Below are 26,376 nucleotides of genomic sequence, written 5' to 3'. Positions count from 1 at the left end.
GTTTAATGTACTGCTGAGGAGAGAAGGACAAAAAAAAGATACGCCAGCATCCAAAATCCACCCTTTCAGGTCAAACGGTTCAGTCGGACTCGGTCTCGATTTGACAGGACTCGTGCTACGAAGAGTACCAGCTGGCAGTATTTGTAGCCTTGTGCTCGAAGGACAGGCAGTGTCCAGAACCACGTACTTGTATACTATACATAGTTCTTTCTACAGTATATGCCTCTGGTGGTGTTCTGATTAATAAGGGATGGGTTGAGACTGAGAAGTGCATTTGAAAACTTCCACAAAGCTTTGCTCGAAGCCAGAGGCCTTATCTGATGTGTCCAACAGGAGCAAAGTGAAAAGCTAAAGATGAAAAGTCAACAAATCACACGATTCATTTCTGCAAAATGTTCCTTTTTCAGATTGGCTCTTCTTTTACTGAATGTGTTTAAATGATTTTCTTCCATCGCCTGTTTAAAATTTGTTAATCCCGATGTTATTTTTCAGATTATTTGACATTTGTAAAGCTTGATTGTTTTTTTTTTATGATGCTGCTATTAAGGGGGATTCCACTGTAAAGATTTGAATTATATTCACACGAGATGGTACAGGAGATGTTCTCAAAGCAGTGTTGTCTTGTAAAACAACATTTTGATTTTCTAGTTTGAGTTCAGTCACTTATTTTCCGTCATATATTGCAAGATTCAGATTATACTTGATGCGGGATATTTGCACAACAAGTGGTCTCTTAATTCAAACCTTTCTCCTACACTTCACTTCCTACGCTTTCTAAATCACTGACAAGCATGGCCAAATGTTCTGTGTTCCGCCAAGCAAAGATAAATATAGTTTACTGTGGTTACAAATTCCACTTTCTCTCAGCAATTTTGAAAGGTTTCGGCCCCCCCGAACCTGCCAAGCTGTGAATTGTACAGTTTTCTTGTTTCTATTTGTACGTTTTTTGTTCGTGCGGGTGCGGGTGCGGGTTGCTCTGATGTATATTACTTCATCAATTCTGTTTGAATTGGACTTTTCTAGGATAATATGCAGAGTCTTCTGCTTTTGGAGAATATTTCCATTAGTAAGAGACTTCTGTTCTCTGGTCACTTTTATCCGGCATGTTTTGTTCCACTTCCCTCCCTGCTTTGCTGTGGGGGGAGCAGAGGCAGAGGGGGGAATAACTCTTGTTGGCATATTTATTTTTGTTGGATTGATTAGAGATTGAGAGCTGAAACGCACAGAGGGAGGGAACGACCCTGACGTTTCCCACTCTGCTCCCCCCCCCCCCCCCCCCCCCCCCCTGTCCCATCCTGCTGCACTCCTATCAGACTGTGTTGAGGGAGAAATAAATATTTTGTTCTGGATTGTCTGAATGACTGCTGTCTTTGATTTACATTTTTTAACCCGGTTCTTATTTTTAATCCTTAGAGGGTTTGTTTACATGCGTATTCAGCATAAGCATTTTATTATTTATTAGAATTACTTGGAATTTTATAAAACGAGTAATTATTTTCGTGTGTGTCTGGAAGTGGACGTGCGTTCAGACCCGATCTGTTTTTCACACACAGTCCCTGCCCGACATATTTGGAACAAAGCCACAGATTCGCAACAACCCAACACCAAATACGGGGGCGGGAGGTAAATTGTCAGTCAAGTAGAAATAAAAAGTTTTATTTTGCATTAGAATATTATTTGCTATGAATTCCCATTTAACGTGTGTAAACGGGATCCGGCTTTAACGCCGAAGCAGAGAAATAGATCCTGCTTCGTGTGGCGAATGTGTTTAAACCCGCCCGTCGGCGGCGTAACGTTACAGCAGCGGCTGCCCCCTTTTGTTCAGCCGAGGTTCCTGAATTATTCCCAACACACAATGCAATGATCTGGCTGTTATATTGTTCCATAAAAAACAGTCCCGTGGTGGCCTCATCTGTGGATTATTTAATGAATTAAAAATCGATCTGCAACCCTTCCGATGTGGTGACGTTTTCCCGAACCACGCAGCCTTTGAGGAACGTGGAGTAGTAAGTGTTTATAATGTTAGTCCGGATCCGTAGCCTTTACTCGTCTCCTCCTCGAGCTTCTGAAGGAGGACTGATCGATTGATCGACCTTTAGCGGCTTCGTTACGCACAGTAACGCGTATTCCTGTCCCGATCTCACGGGACAATAGGCGAGTCTGTCATTGAGCCGCTGGACGGACACAGTATCTGGGATTCACGGGGTGAGGTCATTGTGGAGGGAAACACCAGAAGATCTGAATGGTCGTCTGCAGCCACTCTTCAGTGTATGTAACTTTGTTTTTAACCCGCGTTTTATTCACGTCTTCTTTGTTCATTAACGATGTAATAAAAATAAAAAAGCCATGCTACGTTCAAGTGACACCTCTGTTTGGGCTGCTAACGCCTGCCCTGTGGATGCAGCTAGCAGTTTACAGTTTAGCACGCTAATGAAACTGAATTAATAAATACATGTATATATATATATATATATATATTAGGGAGCTAATGAAACGCCGAGCCTCGTTAAATATAACTACAGTTAACGTTAGCAGTAGCTATTATCGCTAACGCTGCTGTAAGGAGTGAATCGGTATGCTATGCTTGTTTGCTAACTGCTGCTAGCTCACAAGCTAACGGCGATAAGCTGCAATGTTTCATTGCTGGAAGAAGGAGCATCTAAACTTGCTTGACTCCTTCGGGGAGCTTTTGGGTTTCATAAAAACTACATTCTGTCCCGTGTGTTGTTGTTGTTGTTGTTGTTGTTGTTGTTGTTGTTTTTGTCGCGTTAGCCCTGATTGTGTCGCAACTCCATTGGGTCTACATTTTAACGACGTGGGAATCTTTGTCAACGAAACTCTCTGTTATGCTAGTTTCTCTGCGTTGTTTGCTAACTACCACAGCTGTAGTTAGCAAACAGAACGCCACCTGTTACTGACGTGCCTGCACCGCAGCAGGTGCACAATGTGGCGGCTCTACCATCCCTGCGGTTCGGTGAGGAGCTGCTGTCTCACTGGAGGGTTTGTTATTGTATAAAAGTATCTGGAACTGATCCTCCTTTGTGTTTCCCTTTTGTCAGATGTAAACTGGAGCAGCATCCGTCCCAGCGGTGGCACAATGGGGCTGGACTTTGATGTAAAGACATTCTGTCACAACCTGCGGGCCACCAAGCCCCCTTACGAGTGCCCCGTGGAGACTTGCCGTAAGGTTTACAAGAGTTTCAGCGGTATTGAGTATCACCTTTACCACTGTGACCACGAAAACCCGACCCCCGCGCAGGCTCTACCTCAGAAGAAGAGGAAGGGGCGGCCTCCTCGCGTGTCGTTGCCCGGATCGGGGGACACGGACGATGGCGGGGGTAATGGTAGCGGAGGACCGGGACACGGAGGGAACACGCCGTGTAGCCCCAACCGATCCGAGCGCTCTCACTCCCCGGGCAGAGAGACGATGACGTACGCGCAGGCGCAGCGCATGGTGGAGCTCGAGATCCAGGGACGGATCCACCGTATTAGCATCTTTGAGAGCATCGACGTTGTGTCGGACGAGGACAGTGATGCGGAGGACGGCCCGCCGTCTGGCGGCGGCGGGAACGGTGGCGGCGTGTGCAACGGTAGCGATGGCGGCGGAAGCGAGATGGGAGGCAGCTGCAGGGATCGCCCGGATATCCCGTCTTCTAACGGGGGCAAGTCCACTCCGAAGTCTGGGAAGCATAAGAGCAAAGAAAAGAAGAAGGACGGCTCGTCTCATCATCACAGCGCTCAGTCCGGGCCCGCCGCCAAGCTCCCCGAGGCGGTATTCAGAGAGCTGGACCAGGAGAGGCCCGAGGCGCCGCCTCGGCCCTCATCTTACTACAGGTTAGTGTCGGGACGCAGGGGGCGCTTTTGGGCACGTCTCGCGTCTACTTTAACCGGGCCAAAATTCACCGTTTTATGACAGAAGACACACGGAGCAACCGTTTCCATAGTAACTCCTCGCTGCATTTACAGTGGCGTGATCCGTGCAGAAAAACATTTTCCTCTTCCTTCTACAACTGTGGCGTTCAGATACATCGACAAGTCTGTGGAGGAGCTGGATGAGGAGGTCGAGTACGACATCGACGAGGAGGACTACATCTGGCTCGACATCATGAACGACAAGCGGCGGCGCGACGGCGTGACGCTGATCCCTCAGGAGGTCTTTGAGTACCTCATGGACCGCTTGGAGAAGGAGTCCTACTTTGAGAGCCACAACAAGGTACCTGTACTTGGAAACTGAGAGGTAATAAAACGTTAGAACATACATAAATATCGACTGTACCCCCACCCCCTCCCCCCCCCCCCCAGGCAGACCCCAGTACCCTCATCGACGAAGATGCCGTCTGCTGCATCTGTAACGACGGCGAGTGTCAGAACAGCAACGTGATCCTCTTCTGCGATATGTGCAACCTCGCCGTGCACCAGGAGTGCTACGGCGTGCCCTACATCCCGGAGGGTCAGTGGCTGTGCCGCCGGTGCCTGCAGTCGCCGAGCCGAGCTGTGGACTGCGCTCTGTGTCCCAACAAGGGCGGCGCTTTCAAGCAGACGGACGACGCGCGCTGGGCGCACGTAGTGTGCGCCCTCTGGATCCCAGAGGTAAAGCCCGAACCTCACCGGATCGGGGGGGGGGGGTGCTGGTTGCACCGCGGCGATCATCCTTCGATAATTAGGCCGTTTCCAGCAAAATCAAACTTGCTTTAACTTTCCAAGTTGCACAATAGAGATGAAGTATTTCACAGAATTTGGGACCCCTTCATTTCCACCATCTTTCTTAGAGGCATGATTTGAATTCAAGACAGTCCCATACGGACTTGCGAGTTTCCCACTTGTTTAAGGAGCTGGAATGTTCTGTTCTGGTTTTTTTTGTTGTCCTTTTTTTTCCGTCTCTTTTTATTTATTTTATTTTCTGTATTTAGAAAATGTCAATAAACATAATTTTGGGGGGGGGGGGGGGGGGGGAAACTTTCCGTAGTCAAATGACGTATAAATAATAAGTCGGTTCATCATGTAATTATTTGTGTCCTGCCGCCATTCGTTAGGTCTGCTTCGCTAACACGGTCTTTCTGGAGCCCATCGACAGCATCGAGCACATCCCTCCTGCGCGCTGGAAGCTCACCTGCTACATCTGCAAGCAGCGCGGCTCAGGCGCCTGCATTCAGTGTCACAAAGCCAACTGTTACACGGCGTTCCACGTCACCTGTGCCCAGCAGGCGGGCCTCTATATGAAAATGGAGCCCGTTAGAGAGACTGGGGCCAACGGTACCTCGTTCAGCGTCCGAAAGACGGCTTACTGCGACATCCACACGCCCCCGGGGTCGGCCCGGCCCCTGGCGGGAGTCGGCGGGGCCAGCGGAGGTTCGTCTCACAGCGAGGGAGAGCTGGAGGAGGACGACGAGCCCAGCATCGGTCACGATGACGACTCGAAGGGCTGGAGCTCCGAGCGGGCGAAGAGGGCGAAGGCCAAGTCGAGGCTGAAGATGAAACGAGCGAGGAAGATCTTGGCTGAGAGGAGAGCTGCCGCACCGGTGGTGTCGGTCCCCTGCATTCCTCCCCACAGGTGCGTTCGCTCCACATGCTTCATTCACGCCCCCCCCCCCCCCCCCCCCCCCCCCACACACACACACAGAATTTATGGGAGACTTCCGTAAAACAATCAAGACATTTTACGTTGATAAACCAAAAGTGCAAGAGCAGAAGGATTGTGTTTTTGTTTGTTTCCCTCCAGGTTGAGCAAAATCACCAGTAACCTGACGGTCCCCAGGAAGAGCCAGTTCATGCAACGACTCCACAGCTACTGGACCTTGAAGAGGCAAAGTCGCAACGGCGTGCCTCTGCTGCGACGGCTGCAGACCCACCTGCAGTCGCAGCGACATATCGAGCCGCTCCCACCGCCGCCTCCGTCGCAGTTCACTTCGGTGACGAGTGTGAGTGTTCAAAGAAATAAACAAGCGCAGCGACTCCTTTTGTAGGGTGTGTTTCAGACGCTCTTTACTTGGTGTGTAACGTGTTTTTTGGGACGTGTGGTATGTTTTTGTGCATTACAGATGGACAGTGATGAGAAACAATCTTCTCTCAAAGAGCAGCTGAAGCCGTGGCAGAGGCTGAGGCACGACCTGGAGAGAGCGAGGCTGCTGGTGGAGCTCATCCGCAAGAGGGAGAAACTCAAGAGAGAGACGGTGAGACACGAGTGACCTTTATTGCCGTCAATGAACGGAGGTCAAACCCCCCCCCCCCCCAGCCAGCACTTCAGGAGCGTTTTTAACACGCAGGACTTCTCTTTGGTTCGGATTTGCTTCCATATTTCAAACACACATGTTCTGTTTCTGCACATTGTTGCAATCTTTATCCGATGCAAGACCCAATTTCAGATTATTTTTTTTCATCAAGATCATCCCGCCGATTTCCCGTAATCCTGCTAACAGACAGTCAAAAACATGACCTCCTTGTCGGAGGTAACGATAAAGCAAAATGTGTCTGTGTTTAGATTAAGATTCAGCAGATGGCGCTGGAGATGCAGCTGACGCCCTTCCTGGTGCTGTTGAGGAGTACGCTGGAACAGTTACAGGAAAGAGACACAAACAACTTTTTCACTGAGCCTGTGCCTCTGGCAGAGGTAAATGTAGGAGGTTATTATTATTATTAACTAACATTTATGACATTGTTGTTATGAGAAATATTTATTTCTCATATATGCAACTGTCCAAAAACAAAGATAGTGGCATATACCGATATTTTGTTTGCTTTCTTTGTCGTTCCTGCCGGGATTCTGACCCATCGTTTAATGTTCCGCACCGAAAAGAAACGCCACAGATACAAATCCGTATTATAACCTTGGAGGTCAGCGCGCTGAAGGATCTCCTCCCTCTGCTGCGCAGGTGCCAGACTACCTGGACCATATTGACACTCCAATGGACTTCCAGACCATGTGGAACCAGCTGGAATCCCATCGCTACCTCACATTTGAATCCTTCGAGGCCGACTTTGGCCTCATCGTCAACAACTGCCTCAAGTACAACGCCAAGGACACTGTTTTCTACCGTGCTGCGCTGCGCCTCAGAGAGATGGGAGGGGCCGTGATGAGAACCGCCAGGCGACAAGCTGAACGGATCGGCTTTGACTACGAGTCTGGCATCCACCTCCCTCGGGAGCTGAGCCCGGACAGTCAGCGTGACAGAGAAAGAGACAGGGAGAGGGAGAGGGAGAGAGAGAGAGAGCGACAGAGGGAGCGGGAACAGGAGCGACAGCGGGAGAGGGAGCGGGACAAAGATGGCCTTTTATCCTCCAACGAAGACGGTAAGCTCACCTCTGCCATTGGTTGGAAGGTTTATGGCTGTCAAATTATTTTTTAGTCAAGAGCGAGTGAAAAAGGAAAAGTGGGGCGAGGGGGAATGTCTTGAACGATTCATCCCTAAAACCAATTCATGCATTGCAGTATAAGCTCTAAAATAACACTCGCAATTGACTTTCAATTTGCAATTTGACTTCCTTGTGGAAGGGAGACATTATGTCCACGTGAGGACGTGGGTCTCCCACAATCCTTTGAGCTGTTTTTCCACCAGGGTCCTTCCTGTTCTGTGTGTTGCAGCCGACACACAGAACAGGAAGCTTTCTGTTGCACCTCTGTAAAAGTTCACCGCCAGACGCCCCGCCTCAGCTGAGACGGGGCGTCTGGCCTGATTTGGTTTCCTGAGAAGAAGGAAAAAAAAGACTCTGATGCCCTTTTTTAACGAAAATGGAGCTGCGAGGTCCCGTGTCAGGTCGTCTTTGTGAGCGTTGACCTTGTGAGAATGAGAGATTGTAGGAGGAGACGAGTGGAAGCAGCGATATCTGTCTGGTCATGCTGGGTTCTTGTCCTCCCTGACCTTCTGCAGTAATGTGTGAAAAGGACCGGACCAAGGACAGAGCCCTGCAGCACACCTGTGTCTGTAAAGAGGGTTAAGGATGTGCATTTTCATATTCTGTGGTCCAAAATGGTTTTTGGATGCTGGTTTCGTGGTTTTGAGTTTAGATTAGCTGCCCCTTTTTTTGTGTTTTTGGGTCAGCAGTGAGTTTTGGAGTTTGGCCAAGGATTCTTTATATAAATTTAAACCCCAGCAGAATAAATATTCAAGATTATGAAGGTTAGCATGGCGTTTTAACACCATGTGATTTGCAAATGTGTGTGGTGGTAATTGAATAATTAGAATTCAGCACATTAAAAGAAGCATTTTGGTTTGTTTGTTTTTTTTGGGGGGGGGGGATAATTTCCTGAACATATTAAATGCATTTTTCTTTGCTAAAATATCATCAATGTCTTCTTGTAAAGAGCTGATCCTGCCGGAGAACCGCCGGCGGCTGCCACTGGAAGAGCAGCTGCATTACCTGCAGGCACGCCTGGATGAGGTCAGTTCGGGGAAGCACAGCATCGGCCAGTCTCGTCGAGCCAAGGCTCTGAGGAAGGAGATCAGTGTCGTCAAGAGAAAGCTCGCACACCAGCGGGAGGGATCCTCCGGCATCGGGGGCCGGGAGTCAGTAGGAGGAGTTTCGTCCTTACCGCATCACCCGTCCTCCGCAGTACACCACGATGAAGGGGGGGAAAGCAGCAGCCAAGAGATTGGGGGCAAAGGTGCATTTAGGAAGTTCTAAGATATCGTATATCTGCAACACGCACAACAACAATGACAGAATGTCGTAAGCATTTGCTTGGATTTTAATCTATTCTCTCCTTACAAGAGCTGAGTGCTTCGTCGTCTGCGCTGGCTCCAGAGGTGGGCCGTCGGACATCGGTGCTCTTTTCCAAGAAGAATCAAAAAATGGCCGGACCTCCCAAAAGGCCAGGGCGGCCTCCCAAGAACCGGGACGCTTGCTACGGCGGTGTGGGGATTGGCCAAAGTCCCATCGGCCCCCCCCAGCTGCCGATGCTGTCGACAACGCGGCACAGGAAGCGGCCCCGAAGCCCTCGAAGCAGCTCCAGCTCGGACAGCGACAGCGACAACGACGACCTGCTCCCAGGTACGAGTCGACAAATGCACTGGAAAAGCAATGTCCGAGGCACATGCAGGCGAGGTTCGCTCAGACTCCCTCGGGTCCGCAGGTTTGCCGAGTAATGGTTTTGATGGAGGAAACCAGCCCGTAACCGAGAGCTTCCGCGTTTACAGAAGTGAGTCTCGTCTCCCTCGTTCCAGCTCGGACTCCGAGTCCACGACCAGCAGCAGCAGCAGCGCCGCTTCCGACAGGACCAGGTAAGCAGTACGACAGCATGGTGGAGGGGGCGGAGGGGGCGTTCTTAAACCTTCCTCTAAGCCACAAGCGATTACAGTCATTTGTTTGTTTTTCCCCCAGTAGTACCGGTAGTACAAACACAAGTATAAAACGAGTACAATCGGCAACAGCCGGCTCAGCAGCCATTGAAGCGTGATGAGCCGCTGTCTCTGCCATGAGGGTCACTGCTTCATGAAACATTTGACCTGAAGTCCTATTCATTCCTATGATGGTGTCCCTCCCCCCTCTCTCTCAGCACGACGCCCTCCAAGCAGGGCAGGGGGAAGGCATCGTTCTCTCGATCCGCCTTCCAGGAAGACAGCAGCGAGGAGACGTCCGGCACCGAAAACGATTCCTACTCAGCCGGAGGATCGCGGAGCGTTTCGCACTGTGAGCACGGTTCCGCGTACTCGCCTTTTGTTTGCTGTTGCTATTAATGTTTAATTTTCTACCCGTGCAGACGGCGAGTGTCCTCTCCCCTGATTTGAAATTTAAATAAGGTGACCATTCAGTAAGAGTAAGGTGCAATGTCTTTGATGTTCAAAGACAAAGGTCAGCCTCCCCCCCCGGGCGTTTCTGCTGAATAATCTTCCTTCATCCTGCCAGCTCAGTGGCCAAAGTGGCGCTAACGGCATTAAGTAGTATGAATGTTTGTCAGTCTGCAGGGGGTTTTGGTCCAAGACCCCATATAAAAAGCATAATAATAAATATTATCAGCAGAGTTGGACACTAGTGGGCGCTCTTTCTGTTCCAGTGGTCCGGAGCCGGTCCAGGTCAGGATGCTGGATGACCTCTGATGAGTACTCTTCCCTGGAATCCCTGGACCTGGTGTGGGCCAAGTGCAGAGGCTACCCGTCGTACCCCGCTCTGGTGAGACGAGTGGATTCTGAGTGGCACGGTTCAGAATCAACTGGATCACCGTCAGAACTTCTAACGCCACTCCGCTTGTTCGCCTGCAGATAATTGACCCCAAGATGCCCCGGGAGGGGGTGTTTCACAGGGGTGTGCCGATCCCTGTCCCGCCCTTGGATGTGCTGAAGCTCGGGGAGCAAATGACTCAAGAGGCCCGGGAGCACCTGTTCCTGGTGCTGTTCTTTGACAATAAGAGAACATGGTCAGTGCTCCGGGTCATCTCGTCTGATCTTTCTGCGTTAATTCACGTCTTCTTTTAAGCTTGTCTTTTTTCTCCGTGAAATTCAGTTGACCCCCCCCCCCAAAAAAAAAAACCCGAGCAAAAGCGGCCTTCTTGTGTTATCAGAGGTGTCGGCACAAGAGACTCTGCCGTGCAGCTCAAAGGGAATTGTGCACCTCGCATAAAAGGCGACGCCGTTTAACAAGAAATGGAACAAGCGCGGTTTTGTTTTAGGTCACTGCGCGCTCCACATCCTGTTCCGTTCAACGTTTCCTGTCTCGGTTCAGCGAAGCCACCGCGACGATTCCCCTCAAGAGGCCTTTCGGTCCCGTGTTCCTAAAACAAAGTGTTAAAAATAAGCAGGAAATAGCTTCTCTGGTTTGTGTGTCCAGGCAGTGGCTGCCACGCTCCAAGCTGGTGCCGCTCGGCGTGGACCAGGAGCTGGACAAGGAGAAGATGCTGGAGGGCAGGAAGTCCAACATCCGTAAATCGGTGCAGGTGGCCTACCACCGTGCCATGCAGCACCGCAGCAAGGTGCAGGGCGACCCCAGCAGCGAGACCAGCGACAGCGACTGAACGCACGCACGCACACACACACACTCCACTCGCGTCGCAGGTGTCACCGTGCAGGTGTCATGGAGTGTGTATTCCTCGATCGACAGCCCAGCCAAACATTCCACTACATTTTACCCCCCCCCCACCCTCCCCCTCTAGACACACACACACACACACACAGCCATGCACACTGAGGCCTATTTAATCTGACATGTAAGATATTGTATTTAAGAGAATTGAAGAAGAAAAAAAAATGTATAAATGTATTAATTCTGATGATGGAAAAAAGATGCTCTCTTCAGAATCGTCCGTTCAACTATTCGTCATATGTGGTCAATTAATGTTTAATAACAAAGAAGTGTGATGGTTTACAGACTCGGGACTTTATCATAGTGTTTGCACTATGGTTTTTACACCCCCCCCCCCCCCCCCCTGTCTTTCTTTTTTTATACACTCAGTACGTTCATTCGTGTCATTTTAGAGTCATCGGGACAGGGGAGTTCATGCAGCGGACATTGCAACGCACACACACACACACACTATGGTAACGGCTGTGAAAGCCAGAGGCCTGGCACAACCTGAAGGTGCATCGCCCCTCCCTCGCCATGCAACAACAACAACAACAACAACAACAACAACAACATACGGCCCGGTGCTAGCATCCCGTCATTTGTCAGCGGAGCACAAAGAGACAGTTCCAGCCTGAACGCCTGTTTTTACCGCTTTGTTATCGTGTGCCTGGTCAAGGACTCGCCTCACCGTCTGTCTTAGTCTCAGGCTGGTGGCTGGTAGAAGTTTTATACGTACAGATTACATAAAGATAGAAGTTTAATAAACAGAATTGAGTTTTGTAAAGTTGTGGGTCGTGTTGAGTTCTGTGTGTGTGTGTGTGGGGGGGGGGGGGTGTATATTCAACTCAGCACCTGAGTTCAGGTGTGAGATTCGTTTCCAGTGAACATGACTCAGTTTTTCCTGTTTCTTTGGGCCAGATTGTCTCTTCTATAAATACGGACCACATCACAACGTGGCATATTAAAATCCCTTCTCAAAATTCAGGGTGTTAAATCAGCATCTACTGAAGACATTATTAATTACCTTAGTTAATATAGTTACAATCAGATTTCAACTACAAGCCATCAATGTCCTTGGACGAGTTTGTGCCTCTGCCGAGGTGGGGGTTGTGTTACAAATTACATTTTCAGGAAATGTTGGGAATGTTACCAGGAACAGATGATTAAATGTTGCTGATGATCCAGAAGAGATCCTGGATTCGGGATCCCTTTCTGTTAACATTGCAGTCAATGGAGTTTTGAAATGTGTTTGTCGATGTCTCTGCTTATTATCGGCCGATAGCAACCGACCCGAGACAATCATGTCGGGTGGGGGTCTCTATCTAACCACCGAATTTCATCCAGATCGGATCCAGTCGTGATTTTTTTTTTTAGCAGGATCACGGAAAAACTGCATTGAAAACTCCATTTATGGATTTAAAAAATCAGTTAAAAATACACATAAACTCAGATGCACTTTTACTTTTCATGTTTGGTGTATAAAGATACCGAGAACAATTCAGAAGCTTCTGATGATGATCCGGATCGCCATGAGGAGAATGAGCTGGTATCGAGCTGGTATCTGGTATCGAGATGCCTTCCTGTCCACCGGTTTTACTGGTCGGTGGGCCTTTGCGCCACGTCTGCCTGTCTGGACTTGTCGGCTTTGTTTTGGCAGGTTGCTGGAAAAAACGCTACTTTGTCTGAAAAGATGTTATAACAGTGTTATAACATAATTCTTTTCACACCAATCCTAAATGACGCAATATTTCCAAAAACAATGCCTGAAACGGGGTGAAGATGTCGCAAAACTACTTAACCCTTTAGATTATATTCCTCTCTCCCCTATTTCTGTACTCACGCAATAATCTCTCAGCCACGCCCACGGGCCCCGCATGAGGGCCCCGCATGAGGGCCCCGCATTAACAGACACAGGAAATCTACTCTGGTTACTTTCTGCAGACAACTTCAGCCAAATGCAGCTGCTGTGAACTGAAAGTGAGAGATACTACAAAGGTCATCCTCCCACCCGCACCGTGGTTATTTATTTACAACATGTTGTAAATGTTGTAAATGTTATGTGTGCTTTTTAATTGGACCATTGTGTCTGCAAATAAAGATTTGATTGATTGATTGATTGATATATAGCCCAGTTGGTTTACCAGCATTTCTGCTGTGTTGTTTTCTATTGTTACCACAATGGGGAGGCGCAACGGAAAAAGAAATCAGCGCATGGATTCAGCGCGGAGGCGGAGGCGGAGCTTATGTTGTCGCGATCAGTCGCCAAAGGTGAGCGTGAAAGTGAACTAGTAGTTTATTAACCCCCCCCCCCGCAAACCCCCCGGCAGGCAGAGCGTCCGCTGCTCCGCACAGGGCTGCGCCTTTACGCATGGGTTTGGCAGCAAAGTTTCCGCTCCTGTGAGCAGGAACATGGACCTGGGGACAAAAGTACCGATTCGGAGGAAGATCAGATCCTGGATCCCAATTAGGCCAAGCGCGTCTTAAGTCGAACGCGCTTTTGGATGATTAAAACGCGTTTTGGATGTTTAAAATGCGCGTTAGCAGCGCGGTGGCGTTCATTGCCGTCGTGGTGTCGCCGCTGCTGCTGGAATGTTGCACAATATGCCAGGTGAGTTTTAACAAGTTTGGTTTCCACGTTTATCCAGAAGAGAAATGGGCAATAAAATAAATGGACTTATAAATATGGTTAGAATAACCACTGTGCATGTTAGTCAAGATGCGATTATCGTGTCCAAACAGGGGCGTAGCTAGACTTCAGCTCTGAGGGGGGGTGGGGGGGCATTACTCAATAATTACTATTTAACCTACCGGTAATATTTTAAACAAACCATTTTATGGCCTGGCTACTTCAAGGATTGCTAAAGGTAAACCCTGCTTTCATCCGGCATGTTCTTAGTGAAATGAAAGATTTATACGATTGCTGTTTGCTATTAAAGTCAACTTGAAGATAGTGTTGGCTAACAGGAAGCAGTGAGAATAATAATCCCAGAGCTGCATATCTCCTGCATTAATGTAAGACGTTATTCTAGTCACTGCGTGTTATCAGGTTTTGTTATCACCTCGGCGCCGATTCTTGGTTCATGGCCAACCCATGCGTTGCATTGCAGAGGTGAAAACACTTGCTGTTGGAGCAAAACCAGATGAAATATTTGTCCTAGCAACATCCCTGGAATAAATGTGGATATAAATACTCTGGTTTTTTTTATGCGTCTCATTTCCTAAACTTGTGCTTTCTTTCTCATGGCCTTACTTTAGATTGGAAACCAATCTGGTAAATGGACTCAGTTCTCTCATCACATTGTAGACACTATAGCTTCATTTCAGGGAATCCACATATGTTGCTGTACTGATTCTATGTCTGCCTGGACAGATTACATTGAAGGAAAATGCCCTGTGAAACTGACCTCAGTCCTGTCCCAGGATCCTGGGGGGATCTACTCTGAATGTGTCACTGTCTACGCTTGGATGAAGGTTGACGGTAGGGAATGAAATCGTATGCGGTCATAGATTTTAACCGCTTTAAAGCTGTAATTCATGCATATGACATGTCCACGCTGCTGTCTTCCAGACTTCTGCGAGGCTCTGAGGATTGAAATTCTCTCCCCTGCTCAGGAGATATTTCGACCCACCATCGCGAAAAGGAAACACACAAAAAAGGTAGTGTCTGCCCCCGAACCCGAACGCTGTAATTACATACCATATCATTATGAAGTGACACTTCATAGTAATTCAACAAAGAGAAGAGAAATGGTTTCGTCTTTCTCTCAATTATTGTATTCCTTAGTGTGACAATAAGAAACAGCGCCATGATGAAACCCGAGTCAGGTGTGGCATGGATGCCAGGCAGCGATCTCCGCCTAGAAACACCAGCATTACCCTGGTAAGAGCTCATTTGCTTGCTTTCAGCTTTTAACACTGTGAAGCTGCTTGCTATGTGTTTTTTTTTTTTTTATTTAATGTTTTTTTTGTCAGTGGGTGCTGAAACACGAATGCGTCAAGGCTGAAGCAGGAAGTGTCGTGTCTGTGTTGTTCAGCACGACGTCGATGAGCTGCAACACGAGTTACGCGGTTCCAGGTAGGCTGTTTGGGGGACGTTCTTCCTCTTTAGTTTCATCTTTCCTCTGTGCTGCTGTTCAGATTTTTCCAGTTTTCCCCCATTCTGTATTCTCCCGGGTCCTTCTCTCCCCAGACTACCCCGTATAAAGCGATTCAAGCGGCTTTATGATTCGATTTAATCGCGATCCACAGAATTGAATTTGCAATCATTCTGCTTCGATGTTGAAATAATATCTGTCTCCAGGCGTCTAGCCGGCCGCATGGTCTTTATTTCTATGTTCATCAGTGCGGTTATGGCGTGGCTGAAAACAGAACCAGAAAGAATTTAAATAAAAACCAGTGAATGCCTTTGATCGCATTCTGAAATCATCGGTTTGCTGTCCCCGTCTGGTAGATCTATCAGTACCAGATGGATGGTGTATTTATGTCATAACGCCCGCGTGGAACAACCACAAAACCTTTTTCTTTTCTTTGCAACTCATTTTCTTGTATTGTATGTATATACATATTATTTTGTGTACTTCAGATCCCGTTCCAGTCTTTGATCTGTCTGTTGATCACCTTTCTAAAACCATCGCCGTCACGGCGGAGCCTGGTGATAAAATCCTCGCCAGATGGTGCTACCAAAAAAGTGCACGTTACTGCATCGGCGGAGAACGTTCCGCCCAGTCTGGAGCTGTTACCCTTAACATCCCGTACCTCTTGCCCTGCATCTGCGTGGAGGTAGTAACATCTCAATGGTTATTTTTGGACACACCCTGTTTGCCGTGACTCTACATTTTTCTATTTACAGGTGTATTATGCTTTTACAGATGCCCGTCGTCAGAAAAGGTGCCCGTTTCAAAATGGTAGTTTCACCGGTGAGTCAGACTGAAAATAAAAACACCTCCGAGGGACTTTCTGTTGTTTTACCATCACAGTGGAGACACTTTGATGATTCATGAAATGCAAAACAGGAGCGATCGCCTCCACATGTCCATGCGTTCAAGAAGACGGCTATGGTGTGTGACCTGGGGGGGGGGGGCTTAAAAATAGTGTGTCGCGTTGCAATGCATAAAGCAGCACTGCTGAAGACAGTAGTTACTGAACCTGTAGTTAATAAATACGAATCATATAATAATGATAATACAGTGGAACCTCGGTTCGTGAACATAATTCGTTGTTTTCAAATGTATAATTTTATTCTTTCAAGCTGCATAACTTTAAAGGAATACTTTTTGTATGTTTTTTCTATCCAAAGTTGACAAAGTGCATACCAGCACCTCTTAAGGGCAATGATTAACAACTCACACCTCGGGCGTTTAATCCTCGCATAAACTGAAGTCTGAAAATGACAAAGCTAAGCTAATGCTGTAGCCTGATAGTTAATAAGTGGGCGAGTCGGTCGATCTCTGTCTCAACAATATAAATGAAGAAGTGGATTTCCCAAAGGGTCAAAGGAACAGTATTTAGTTTTACTCCATGACATGATAAAATGCAGTTTTATCGTTCTTCAATTGATCAGCACCTTTGTGCTGATCAATGCGTTTAATTGAACACTGCTTACTGTTGTGTTCACAGATGCTAGAGACGTTTGGCTGTCCTCTAAGGTCACACTCTTTGAGTCCAGTCTCACCTGGCAGTCGGCGTGTCCTGCCAGAGACCTGGACATCTCTGCCGCCCTCTGCTGGAGGCAACACGAACACCTCTGCACGCTCGTACCCAACTCGACCCTGGAGGACAAAGGAGGAGGACAAGACTTGGTAAGTCGGGGCTGACCTCTGGACCTATCAGTGATAATTACGCATTTGAATTCAATAAAGGTTTTTGCTGTATTGTGTGCCATAACGATGATGTTGGTGTGTGACAAGCGTCTTCTGTGCTTACTAAACAGACATACAGCACATCTGCAGTAGACAAGCACCCCCAGATGTGTGTGCAGGTGAGAAAGAGTCACGTGCTTTCACTGGAACTTTTCTTTTACAACTGTCTTCCTTTGTAGTTGCAGATCCATGCATTTATATATATATATATTTCTTTACAGTTTTCTTTACATGACAGCCATCATATATCATGCCCCTTCTACACAGGTAGGTCAAACGGGGGGGCAATAGTTTAATTTTGCTCATTGCTGTGATGAGTCACAGTTTTGTCTTGCTCTCCTTCACAGATCCGTCCCCCTGGGAGGTTGACGTGGGGCTGGGGAGGCAGAGCATGCTACTGTACGTCACCTCTTCTGTCCCGGCAAAGTTTTCAGCACAACTGTGCACCCTTAATGAGAGGGAATGCACACCCACAGGGGACGTCGGCTCAGCCACAATGGTGGGCATGCATGTTTGTTTGTGAGAGCAACAGAGGGGGGGGGGGGCGTCATGGGAACATGAACAAATATATCTCTTTTATTATCCATTTCATAGGCTGGAAATACTACCGACATGACAATCGTTCTGCCTCTGTACTCTATTGCCAGGAAGCCCTGTGTGCAGGTAAAGCGGATGCCATGGATCTGTATGAGTCGGAATGTTCTTTTTATTCATCCCGTCTCTTCTCTCTCGCCGTCTGTTTGTCTGTAGGTGTGGCAGTCGGATCCTTTTCTTCACGGCAGAAGAGTTCTGTGCCCAGACTGTAAGTTTGCTCAGATGCGCAAACAATCCCCTGTCGTCAGCGTATATGTGCAAGGATGCATGAAAAGTAATTACACATGCGGCTTCTCTGTGTTTGTGCAGACACACACAGAAGATGCGGCATGTACGCTGTGGCACTTTTGTTTGCTGTGATTATTTCCACACTAATGGGAATATTCATCCATCGTTTCATCAAAAGTGGAGCCGCGGGTGAGTTCGGTGGCCTCATTAAATACGAGTCCACAGTTTCATTTCAACCCATAAAGGAATTTTAATTCAATCGACAGCGATAATAAGGTGTGTCCCCCCCCCCACGCCTCCAGGTCTGCTCTGCATCCAGAAGCCGGTGTTGCTGGTGTGTTCTTCAGAGCAGTTGGCTCACGTCTCTGCCGTTTTTGCTTTAGCCTCAATTCTGCAAGGGGAGCTAAGGGCCACAGTGCTCACGGCGTTGTGGGCCCTGTGCTTACAAACGCATCCTGGAGCCCGGAGCGGAGTGGCGGATCTGGGTCCGATTCCTTGGCTCTACGGGCAGTGGGAGTCCGTGCTTAAGGCGGAGGGAAAAGTGCTTATTGTTTGGAGTCATGAGGCCAACAAGATTTATGAGAAATGGAGTGACGAAAAGGGAATCCTGGGTAAGAATGAGAGACAAGACGTTGACTGCAGCAAAACTGAGCTGAAATATAAGAAGATAAGAGTGGAAGTGGAGAAGTTTCTGAAGCTGAATAGAAAAGGACGACGGAAATACAATAAAGGCAAAGCTGCAAGAAAAAAGCTTTGTTGCAAATTATGTGATGAGAAAGACTTGTGCCCTCGGATGGAGCCTTCCTCGGTGATCGAACCTGTGTTCAGGGCTGCTCTTGCCTGCCTGGAGGGGGCGCTGCAGGGGCTCAAGGATCACGGCGTTGTCCTCGTCTACTTCCAGGGCTTTTGCCACAGTGGGGACATCCCAAAGGCCTTAAGGCGTTTCCCTCGGTACTGCCTACCACAGGATTTCAGTGGTTTAGTACAGGAGCTTGGAGGGATGAGGCAGGTGAATGCAGGTGAAATAAGCAGGCACTGCTGGGCCAGACTCCTGTCTAAGGTGCTCTCCATGTGGTTGGCACGGCAACTGGCTCGCAGGCTACAAGCACTGCTGCCTCCGAGGCCAGGGAGGAAAAGGCACAAACCAAGTGCCGCATCATCGCTGGCGATATAAGAAAAGCTGTGATGGCGGGATGAAGCCTTCCTGCAAAATGGTTCGCAGGAGGGGAAAACAAAAACTGTCTGTTGCGAAAGAATGTAAAACAAGCAGAGAGACGGACAAAGAAGTCTGGTATATTTTTCACCAGTGAAGTCTTGGAGATGTCAACAATGAATGTTATCCATTTATAGCAATACTTGTATATATTCATATATATATGTGTGTGTGTGTGTGTCCCTTGAGCCAGTCCCAAGCCCGGATAAATGCAGAAGGTCGCGGCAGGAATGGAGTAAAAGCTTTGGAGGATTAAACAGGCAATCGACTGAAGGTTGCTTTGCTGTGGCGGGACAAGCCGAAGTGAGGTTTATTATGAATGTAGAACATAACTGTGGATTACACAATTAATTTTAATTTTCCTTCAGGAACAGTTACTTTCCCAACTGTGTTTGGGCTGAACTTTGACCTGTGTTACATTAATGCACTGCATCTCTGGACGATGGGTCTGATTCCCGGGTCTGATTCCCTGCTAGAGCGGCACAGCACAAAGTTTTTGGTTTTGAGGCGAGAACCCAGCTTTTTCAGCTTTTTCCTTAGCTCGTCTAAATGTAAGGGGTCCGGTTGAAAAGGGGGTGAAGCGTTTATCTCTCTGGCAGTGAACACCATTTCAAATAAAAGCTGGCTGTGATAAATCCTTTCACCTCTATAAACATGTAAATAAAAGCTTACAACACTATTGCCTCACTTCTAAAGGTAAAAGAAAATGATATCGATGAGTGAAATGGCTCGATTGTTTTATTGTGATTTTTGGTGAGTGAATTGAATGCATATTTGAAAAGATACGGATGATTGCAGACATCCCACGCGTGCCTGTGTTGAAGTCTCGCGATAGATATCAGATTTACTCGAGTGTAAACAACTTCCGTCAACACATACGTAGAGCCAATCACAGTCTTAAACGTCATAGATATAGATTTAATTGATCTAGATTCTTTCTGAAACAACGCACCAAAATTCTTATTAACATTTTTGTTATAAGATAAATACATTTCTCCTATTTCAGAATTTAACACGGGGAGAGGACCAGATATTGTTTTTGCCCTTTTCTCCTGCAGCACGAACGCAGCCTATGACGTCACCGGATGGGACTGACTGCTATGTGATTGGCTGTATCCCACGTGATGACAGAGGAGCCCAACAGGAAGACGCTCATTGATTTATCCCGCTAGCCCCTGGGAGCTGTAGCAGCGTTAGCTAGCTCGTCAGGCATCTGGATGATTTATCAATAGAAATGGCTCATTTGAAGCATCCAAAATGTGACACTGTGTCTGTATTGTGTGAAGGGGCAGGGAATCGTTAATCCATTTGTGGACGTGGTTGGTTTCCAATAAGGTAAGACCAGAATGGCCATTATTAACAGTTTGGGTAGCTAATGTTAGAACAGCTGCACAAAAAGTGCCTGTGAGTGATCTATTTAATGTTGAATAGAGGCATTAGGAAGCTGTTGCCATTCATTTGTCTTTAAAAAATACAGATTAAGTGTCTGAGACAACGGAAAACGATTTTATTTCGCCTATATTAGCCGCCTTTTCCAGAGCTACTAAAGCTAATGGTGGAAGCAACAGCCTACCTTGGATAAAGTGTGTGTTTTACAACGTTGTTATTATAACGTTGAGTTACTATTCAGGCTAATGCGTTTTGCATAACCGCCAATGAGCTTGAACATTACGCCCTGCTTTGGGTAGTGAGGAGTAAACTTCATCCAAATTCAGAAAAGAACTTGGATCTTCAAAATATTAATACACTACATATACATTACAACAGTGCAGTGTAGCCCAAATTAAGAAAAGAGTGAAATTATTATTACCCTAGCACGCTCAGCAAATGGGGTCAATTATGCTGCAAGCTGTTAAATATTGGATTGTATTTTTTATTTATTTATAATGAACATATCTTGTCCACCATCTCTCTGCACAGCAGGGGTGCGTTTGCATCCGGCTGATGCAAGCTAGGGTCAGGCTCTCCAGAGAAACGTCACAGGTAAACACAGCTGCAAGCAAAATGATTTAACCCCCCCATTGGGTGTTAGGTTTATTAATAAGATCAATTAATTATTAGCTGTTCGCAATAACCGGATCACATATGAACAGTTTAAATAGCTACATGCATGAGAATGTAATATTCCACATGAATTCCAAGCACGTGTCGAGGTCTAACAAGACTTGGTTTCAGAAGCTTTGAACATTCTCGATTGGCCGTTAACATTACCTAAATTAAATCCTGTAGAAAATTTCAGGTAGGATTTGTAGAAGGTGGTTGCACACATAAAGCACATTATGTAAATATTACATAACTGGAGGACTTTATCCGTGACGAATGGGCTAATATTCTTCAGGAATGTTGTCAGTAACTGGTGTTTGGTTATGCATCATATTTATAGGAGCATTCATAGCAGCAAATGGGCTCTACAAAGTATGAGAGATGTTTGTCATCAAGGGGTTGAATAATTCTGGGACTGTAGAAAGCCAGTAAAAGCAGAGCATTGTATTCTATTTAGAAAAAAAATAAACTTTGTATTGATCTGTTCTTCTGGTCTGGTTTCATTTGGTTTCTGCAAAGAGATGAAAAAGACTATATTTTGACACAAAATGTATGATCGCGGTTTTCTGTGCTTTGCTGAAGGATCATGTGGTGGACTTGGCCATTCCTGCCTGCTGTGCTGCTTCTCTCAGAACTCTCCGTGGTGAAGGTCCAGTCTGCGCCGTGCCAGACCTGTCGAAAACTCTCTGAGAATTTTGTTAAGGTAGTGTCACTATGTTGACTTCTCGAGCTTAGTTTTTCCAGAATTTGGGAGTTTTCCTTTTCTTTTTTTTTTTATTCAGGGCTTGGAGAAAACGGCCAATAAAAACTTTGGCGGAGGAAACACTGCATGGGAAGAAGAGAAGCTGGCTAAGTATGCACGCAGGTAAGAAGAGTTTAATTTGATTTGCCTTTAAAAACAACACTTTCTCATTTATTTAGGAGGATTGTACAGTATTCAGTCAGTACAAAAATGTCACAAATACCAGTAAAGAAAACAAATATCAATGTTTTGATATAACCAACCTTTACTTTGATCATTCTTGAATTGTAATTAATGAGTGACTCATCCTGAATAATGATTTTGTTTGCTCGGTTGTATCTTTTGTGCACGTCTTGCTTTCAATTTTATACGTATTGATGAAAGACCATTATTTAAAATGTCACTGTAAGGCTCCATTGTGCTTTGGGGGGGGGTGTTGTTTCATTCTACTTTGGTTTTAAATCTCTTCTCACCGATATTTTCTGCTTCAGTGAGACTCGGCTTCTGGAGATCGTGGAAGCTGCTTGTGAGAAAACAGATTTTGAATGCAACCAGCTGCTGGAGCAGATAGAAGACCAAGTGGAGACATGGTGGTTCCACAGGTAGATGCGATACCTGCAGAATGTTGTCAGGTTCTTTCTTACTGCAGTGTTTAAGTCCAGCTATGTTTCTAATCCTACTTGATGCGATGTGTTGAAATGGCAACTTGATGTCCTCTAGGCAGCAGGAAGCGCCTGATCTGGTTGATTGGCTCTGCATAGAGCAGCTGAGGCTCTGCTGTCCACCGGGACGCTTTGGACCTGACTGCAAAGGTGTGAAAAATGTGACGTATTAAAAAGAAGGTTCTTTAAAAATCCAGACGGTGCCGAACCACCTTTATCCGATGTCCCATTTGAAGAGTTATTTAGTGTTGAAGCAGTGTAAATAGGCTCTTAATCCAACGCAGAGTGTCCGTCTGGCCCCAGTGGAGTGTGCGGAGGTCTCGGCCGCTGCGAAGGGGACGGTACTCGCCTTGGAGGTGGAGAATGCGTCTGTGATCCCGGCTACTCGGGTGAAATGTGCCAGAGCTGTGCCGATGGCTACTTCAGAGAGAAAAGCTCCAACAAAAGCACAGGAGCTTGTGCAGGTGGCTCAGATTCGGAAGTTCATTTTCACACTCTGCATGGAATTCTGCGTATCTGCAGGCATCTAAAATTGACCTTCCAACTATCACCTTGTCTGTCATTGTGTGTAGCTTGCTACTACTCGTGTAAGACGTGTGCAGGGCCAGAGGACTACAAATGCCTTGATTGCAAGCCTGGCTGGATGCTTCATGACAACAAGTGTGTGGGTGAGTGTGGTTTTAGGGGGCTTGCATTTCTCACACACACACGATGTGTGTTGTTTGACTGCCCTCGTATCTGTTTTAGACATTGACGAGTGTGGAACGGAGCTGGCCCGTTGTCCTTCCAACACCTACTGTCACAACACGGACGGCTCGTATGAATGCAGAGGTATGCTTTCCCATGTATTCATTTTAAAGTGTGTATATATCTCTCAGGAGGTTTTTCTGTTGAACACAAAAGGGACCCATGACAGCAGATAAAAGAAAACGTAAGAACGGATTCAATAAAACACGGGTAAAATGATACAAAGTGCGTCTGCTGATTTGCTTTTCTTACACACAGCAACATCCTTTTTATAAATCATGATTCACACCAGTAAATAAAATCGCTGGCTGCCAGAGCACGTCTCGTTTCATCAGAATCATAAATATCAAGTTTGGAATGCAACGCTGACCAATCGGATTTGTTATTTTGTCCAGGTTGTGACCAGGCATGCGTGGGCTGCATGGGTAGTGGTCCCGCTCGCTGTAAGAAATGTTCACGTGGGTACAGTTTGAAAGGAGCTAAATGTCTCGGTAAGCAGGCGCCGGTTAGAAACCAACCTGTGCCGCATCGCCGAACCTTTTTGTGACTTCCTTCAATCTATTTGTCGTCACCTCTTCTCACAGACATAGATGAATGCAGCGAGCGTGCCATAGCGTGCCCAGGGCTCAATGAGGCGTGCATCAATGAGGAGGGCTCCTTCCACTGTGACTGTGCTGATGGCTTCATTAGAAGAGATAGCATTTGTGTTGAGAATAAGCCCCCTGGTAAGGAGCAGTTAGTATGCAAACACGTGTATTAGTTACAGCTTCTCAGATCTGTCGGCTAACTTCTTTTTTTTTTTACCTCTACATCTTTAGCTGGGCCGGATAAGGGGCTTTTTGATGACATAACAGACGAGGAGGTCCTTGTTCTTCAGCAGATGTTCTTCGGCGTTGTGATCTGCGCCCTGGCTACGCTTGCTGCTAAAGGCGACATGGTTTTTACAGCCATTTTCATTGGCGGTGTCGCTGCAATGGCCGGGTACTGGCTGACAGAGAAGGGAGACTACATGCTGGATGGATTTCTGAAGGGACGTTAGTCTGCCTGGGGCCAGCTGGGCTAAACGAGACCACACTGGGAGCAGGAATGGATCCATCCAATGCAAGGGATTCAGGTATACATTTCTGTTTGGGGAGTTGCCGGTACTTGAAAAGGTTTGGGAGCATTTATGTTTAATAGGATAATGCAGGAAAAAGAAAGACGTTGATGGCTATGAAGCCACGAACCTCAAAGAGAAATAACAAAGCATCACTGCACTAATGTAAAGGAGCCGAACTCGACCCCTACTTCCACTTTGTTGGGAACAAGGGTGGCATGAAGCCCACGACTGATTGTTAAAGTCTATTATGCATTTGGATGTTTCATCTTACCTCGATGCTGCTCAAGAAATGATGTTGCTTCCCTTCACACACTCGAACCCTGTCGCGACTGCCGTCATGTTCATGTCGTTGCTAGGAATCAGATGTTTTCACGTGCACAGGTGTTCACCGCAACACCTAAGCTACTTGCATCAGACATGGGGTTAGAAATGGAGTTTTATGTTTGTTTGTTTTCAACCACCCCAAGAAGAAAACCCTTACAACGCTAATGGGATGTTTCCACTGTCGATCACTGGTTATTTATAGTCAAAGAATGACTTCTTATGTCCTTGTATATTGAAAGATTATTTAAGTTGTAATGCATGATAATAGGATCTGAAATGAAAGGTACTACACTGTCTTCATTAGCACGTTGTGTTACTGCGCTTTGGCATGACCTACTGACTTCAGCAGCTGCTGGACGATGCACTGACTCTTTACCCGTGCTTTGATCGGGGGTTCTTTTTCCGGCATGCCACTCTTCGAGAGAAAAAATAATTATGCTTACTCTTTTTTTTATTTTTTTATCAATCATTTATTAACAAATGATCCAAGTAAAATTTTAGTGAAATGGTTTTCAGAATGATATCGCCGTCAGATTAGTTCTATTTAGTGTCCGTCCATATTTTCACCCTGGTCATCTACGTCCTCGTTGGAGAACCTGCGCCTGTGATCGGGGCATTTAATTATTTAAGCAATATTTATTTGTACGATTTTTTAAATCATTTTTTTGTCTTGACATTTCATCTGTGTATTTTGGTGCGCAGTCTCAATGCAGTGTGTTTTAAATCTGTTCAGTTGTAATTCTAGCTCATGCAGTAGCAGCATGTTAGGAAACTGCTGAAAGACTCTTTTTTATTTTACCCAACTGTCCAATGTGTCTTTGATTCTTGATGATTTGGAGTCGTCATTGTAAATGTTTGCATTACAATAAAAAGTCAGCCAGTCCTTGTAACTTAAATTTACATTTCATTTTGTAAAGCCTCTTTAAATCAACCAGCTTGTAAGACATGATTTTTGATTCAAACTTTTCTCTGTTGCATCATAAGTTGTCGGCCATGCTGAAGGTCAGTGACCTGAAAACACCTTTAATAGAAACTTTACAGAAATACACCAGCATATGTGAGGGGGGGTGATCAGAAGAGAGTGGCTCTAAAGAGAGTGCTGTCAATATTTAATCACTAAAACCTTGTTTGGGGTGGAAGATAAAACGATAAAATAAATGTGTTTGTGACTTTAGAAATGAGATGAGCAGATCTGTTTCACCTCCTACAGAAGTGTTTGCAGTACTCTCGTTGTCACCTGACACTCAGGGATGTCGAAGAGCAAGGACTGAGCCTGAGGGTTTGTCTCCTGTCCTGAGGTTTCGCCTATTTTAATGTTCTACTCCAGTTAATGGGGTCGAGGCACAGCAGCGCTCTCTCCTTCAGGGCCTCTTGGGAGCGTGATAGTGCTCCGTCTCTCCAGCGCTGCTCCATTAGCTACACACAACCAATAGGAAAACCACAATTTAGACCAAAAAGCATGCAGAAGGATTTTAATGCATGGGGAATAGAAAAGCATTTAGCAGTAGAAACATTAATGAAGGTGCGTGGGTAACGTTACCCTCTTGTTCTCATCTCTGTAAGCCGTCATCGCGCTGCTGTGCCGGAGCCTTCCCTCCCTGTCGCTGCTCACAGCAAGGTGATCCAGTTCTCGGACATATTGTGCCTCCTTGCCTTTGTCGGCCAGCTGCAGCTTCAGCGCTGCGCACTTCTCCTCCATCTGCCTCTGCAACTGCTCTCGCAACTCCCTCCTGCAAGAAACCCCTTTTACTCTGTTACAAATTAATATTCAAGAAGTATACGAAGTATTCATTAGGGAGAGCGTTTCACGGGATAAAATAGAAGTACTCATAGGTACAAGAGAGGAGAATGATTCACTACTACTTTTTTTTATT

At 46.6% G+C, this 26,376-nt stretch overlaps 3 protein-coding genes across 3 annotated transcripts; all 3 read left to right on the top strand.

Moving 5' to 3' along the window:
* The first annotated feature begins 3,097 nt into the window (after positions 1-3,097).
* brpf1 (bromodomain and PHD finger containing, 1) lies at positions 3,098-11,047 on the top strand. The gene is made up of 15 exons (XM_068744799.1): positions 3,098-3,834; positions 4,024-4,213; positions 4,303-4,590; positions 5,034-5,551; positions 5,720-5,918; positions 6,039-6,170; positions 6,479-6,607; positions 6,870-7,287; positions 8,300-8,599; positions 8,707-8,985; positions 9,068-9,215; positions 9,491-9,624; positions 9,989-10,104; positions 10,194-10,348; positions 10,759-11,047. The coding sequence occupies exons 1-15, from the start codon at positions 3,098-3,100 to the stop codon at positions 10,940-10,942; spliced, it is 3,927 nt and encodes a 1,308-aa protein (XP_068600900.1). The 3' UTR covers positions 10,943-11,047.
* Positions 11,048-13,513: 2,466 nt separating this feature from the next.
* LOC137908995 (uncharacterized) lies at positions 13,514-19,533 on the top strand. The gene is made up of 16 exons (XM_068753404.1): positions 13,514-13,600; positions 14,248-14,263; positions 14,363-14,470; positions 14,561-14,649; positions 14,777-14,872; positions 14,965-15,067; positions 15,575-15,771; positions 15,842-15,908; positions 16,609-16,790; positions 16,922-16,969; positions 17,072-17,117; positions 17,198-17,349; positions 17,445-17,513; positions 17,601-17,652; positions 17,754-17,861; positions 17,975-19,533. The coding sequence occupies exons 1-16, from the start codon at positions 13,514-13,516 to the stop codon at positions 18,844-18,846; spliced, it is 2,292 nt and encodes a 763-aa protein (XP_068609505.1). The 3' UTR covers positions 18,847-19,533.
* A 667-nt stretch (positions 19,534-20,200) lies between these two features.
* LOC137903617 (protein disulfide isomerase Creld1) lies at positions 20,201-24,285 on the top strand. The gene is made up of 12 exons (XM_068747749.1): positions 20,201-20,220; positions 20,809-20,868; positions 21,511-21,631; positions 21,711-21,793; positions 22,162-22,272; positions 22,391-22,482; positions 22,617-22,796; positions 22,905-23,000; positions 23,080-23,163; positions 23,475-23,570; positions 23,664-23,804; positions 23,898-24,285. The coding sequence occupies exons 3-12, from the start codon at positions 21,515-21,517 to the stop codon at positions 24,116-24,118; spliced, it is 1,221 nt and encodes a 406-aa protein (XP_068603850.1). The 5' UTR covers positions 20,201-20,220; positions 20,809-20,868; positions 21,511-21,514; the 3' UTR covers positions 24,119-24,285.
* The last annotated feature ends 2,091 nt before the right edge of the window (positions 24,286-26,376 follow it).

The sequence above is a fragment of the Brachionichthys hirsutus genome, chromosome 2 (assembly GCF_040956055.1).
Source record: "Brachionichthys hirsutus isolate HB-005 chromosome 2, CSIRO-AGI_Bhir_v1, whole genome shotgun sequence".
Taxonomy (NCBI): domain Eukaryota; kingdom Metazoa; phylum Chordata; class Actinopteri; order Lophiiformes; family Brachionichthyidae; genus Brachionichthys; species Brachionichthys hirsutus.
This window is presented reverse-complemented; position numbering and strand designations above follow the sequence as displayed.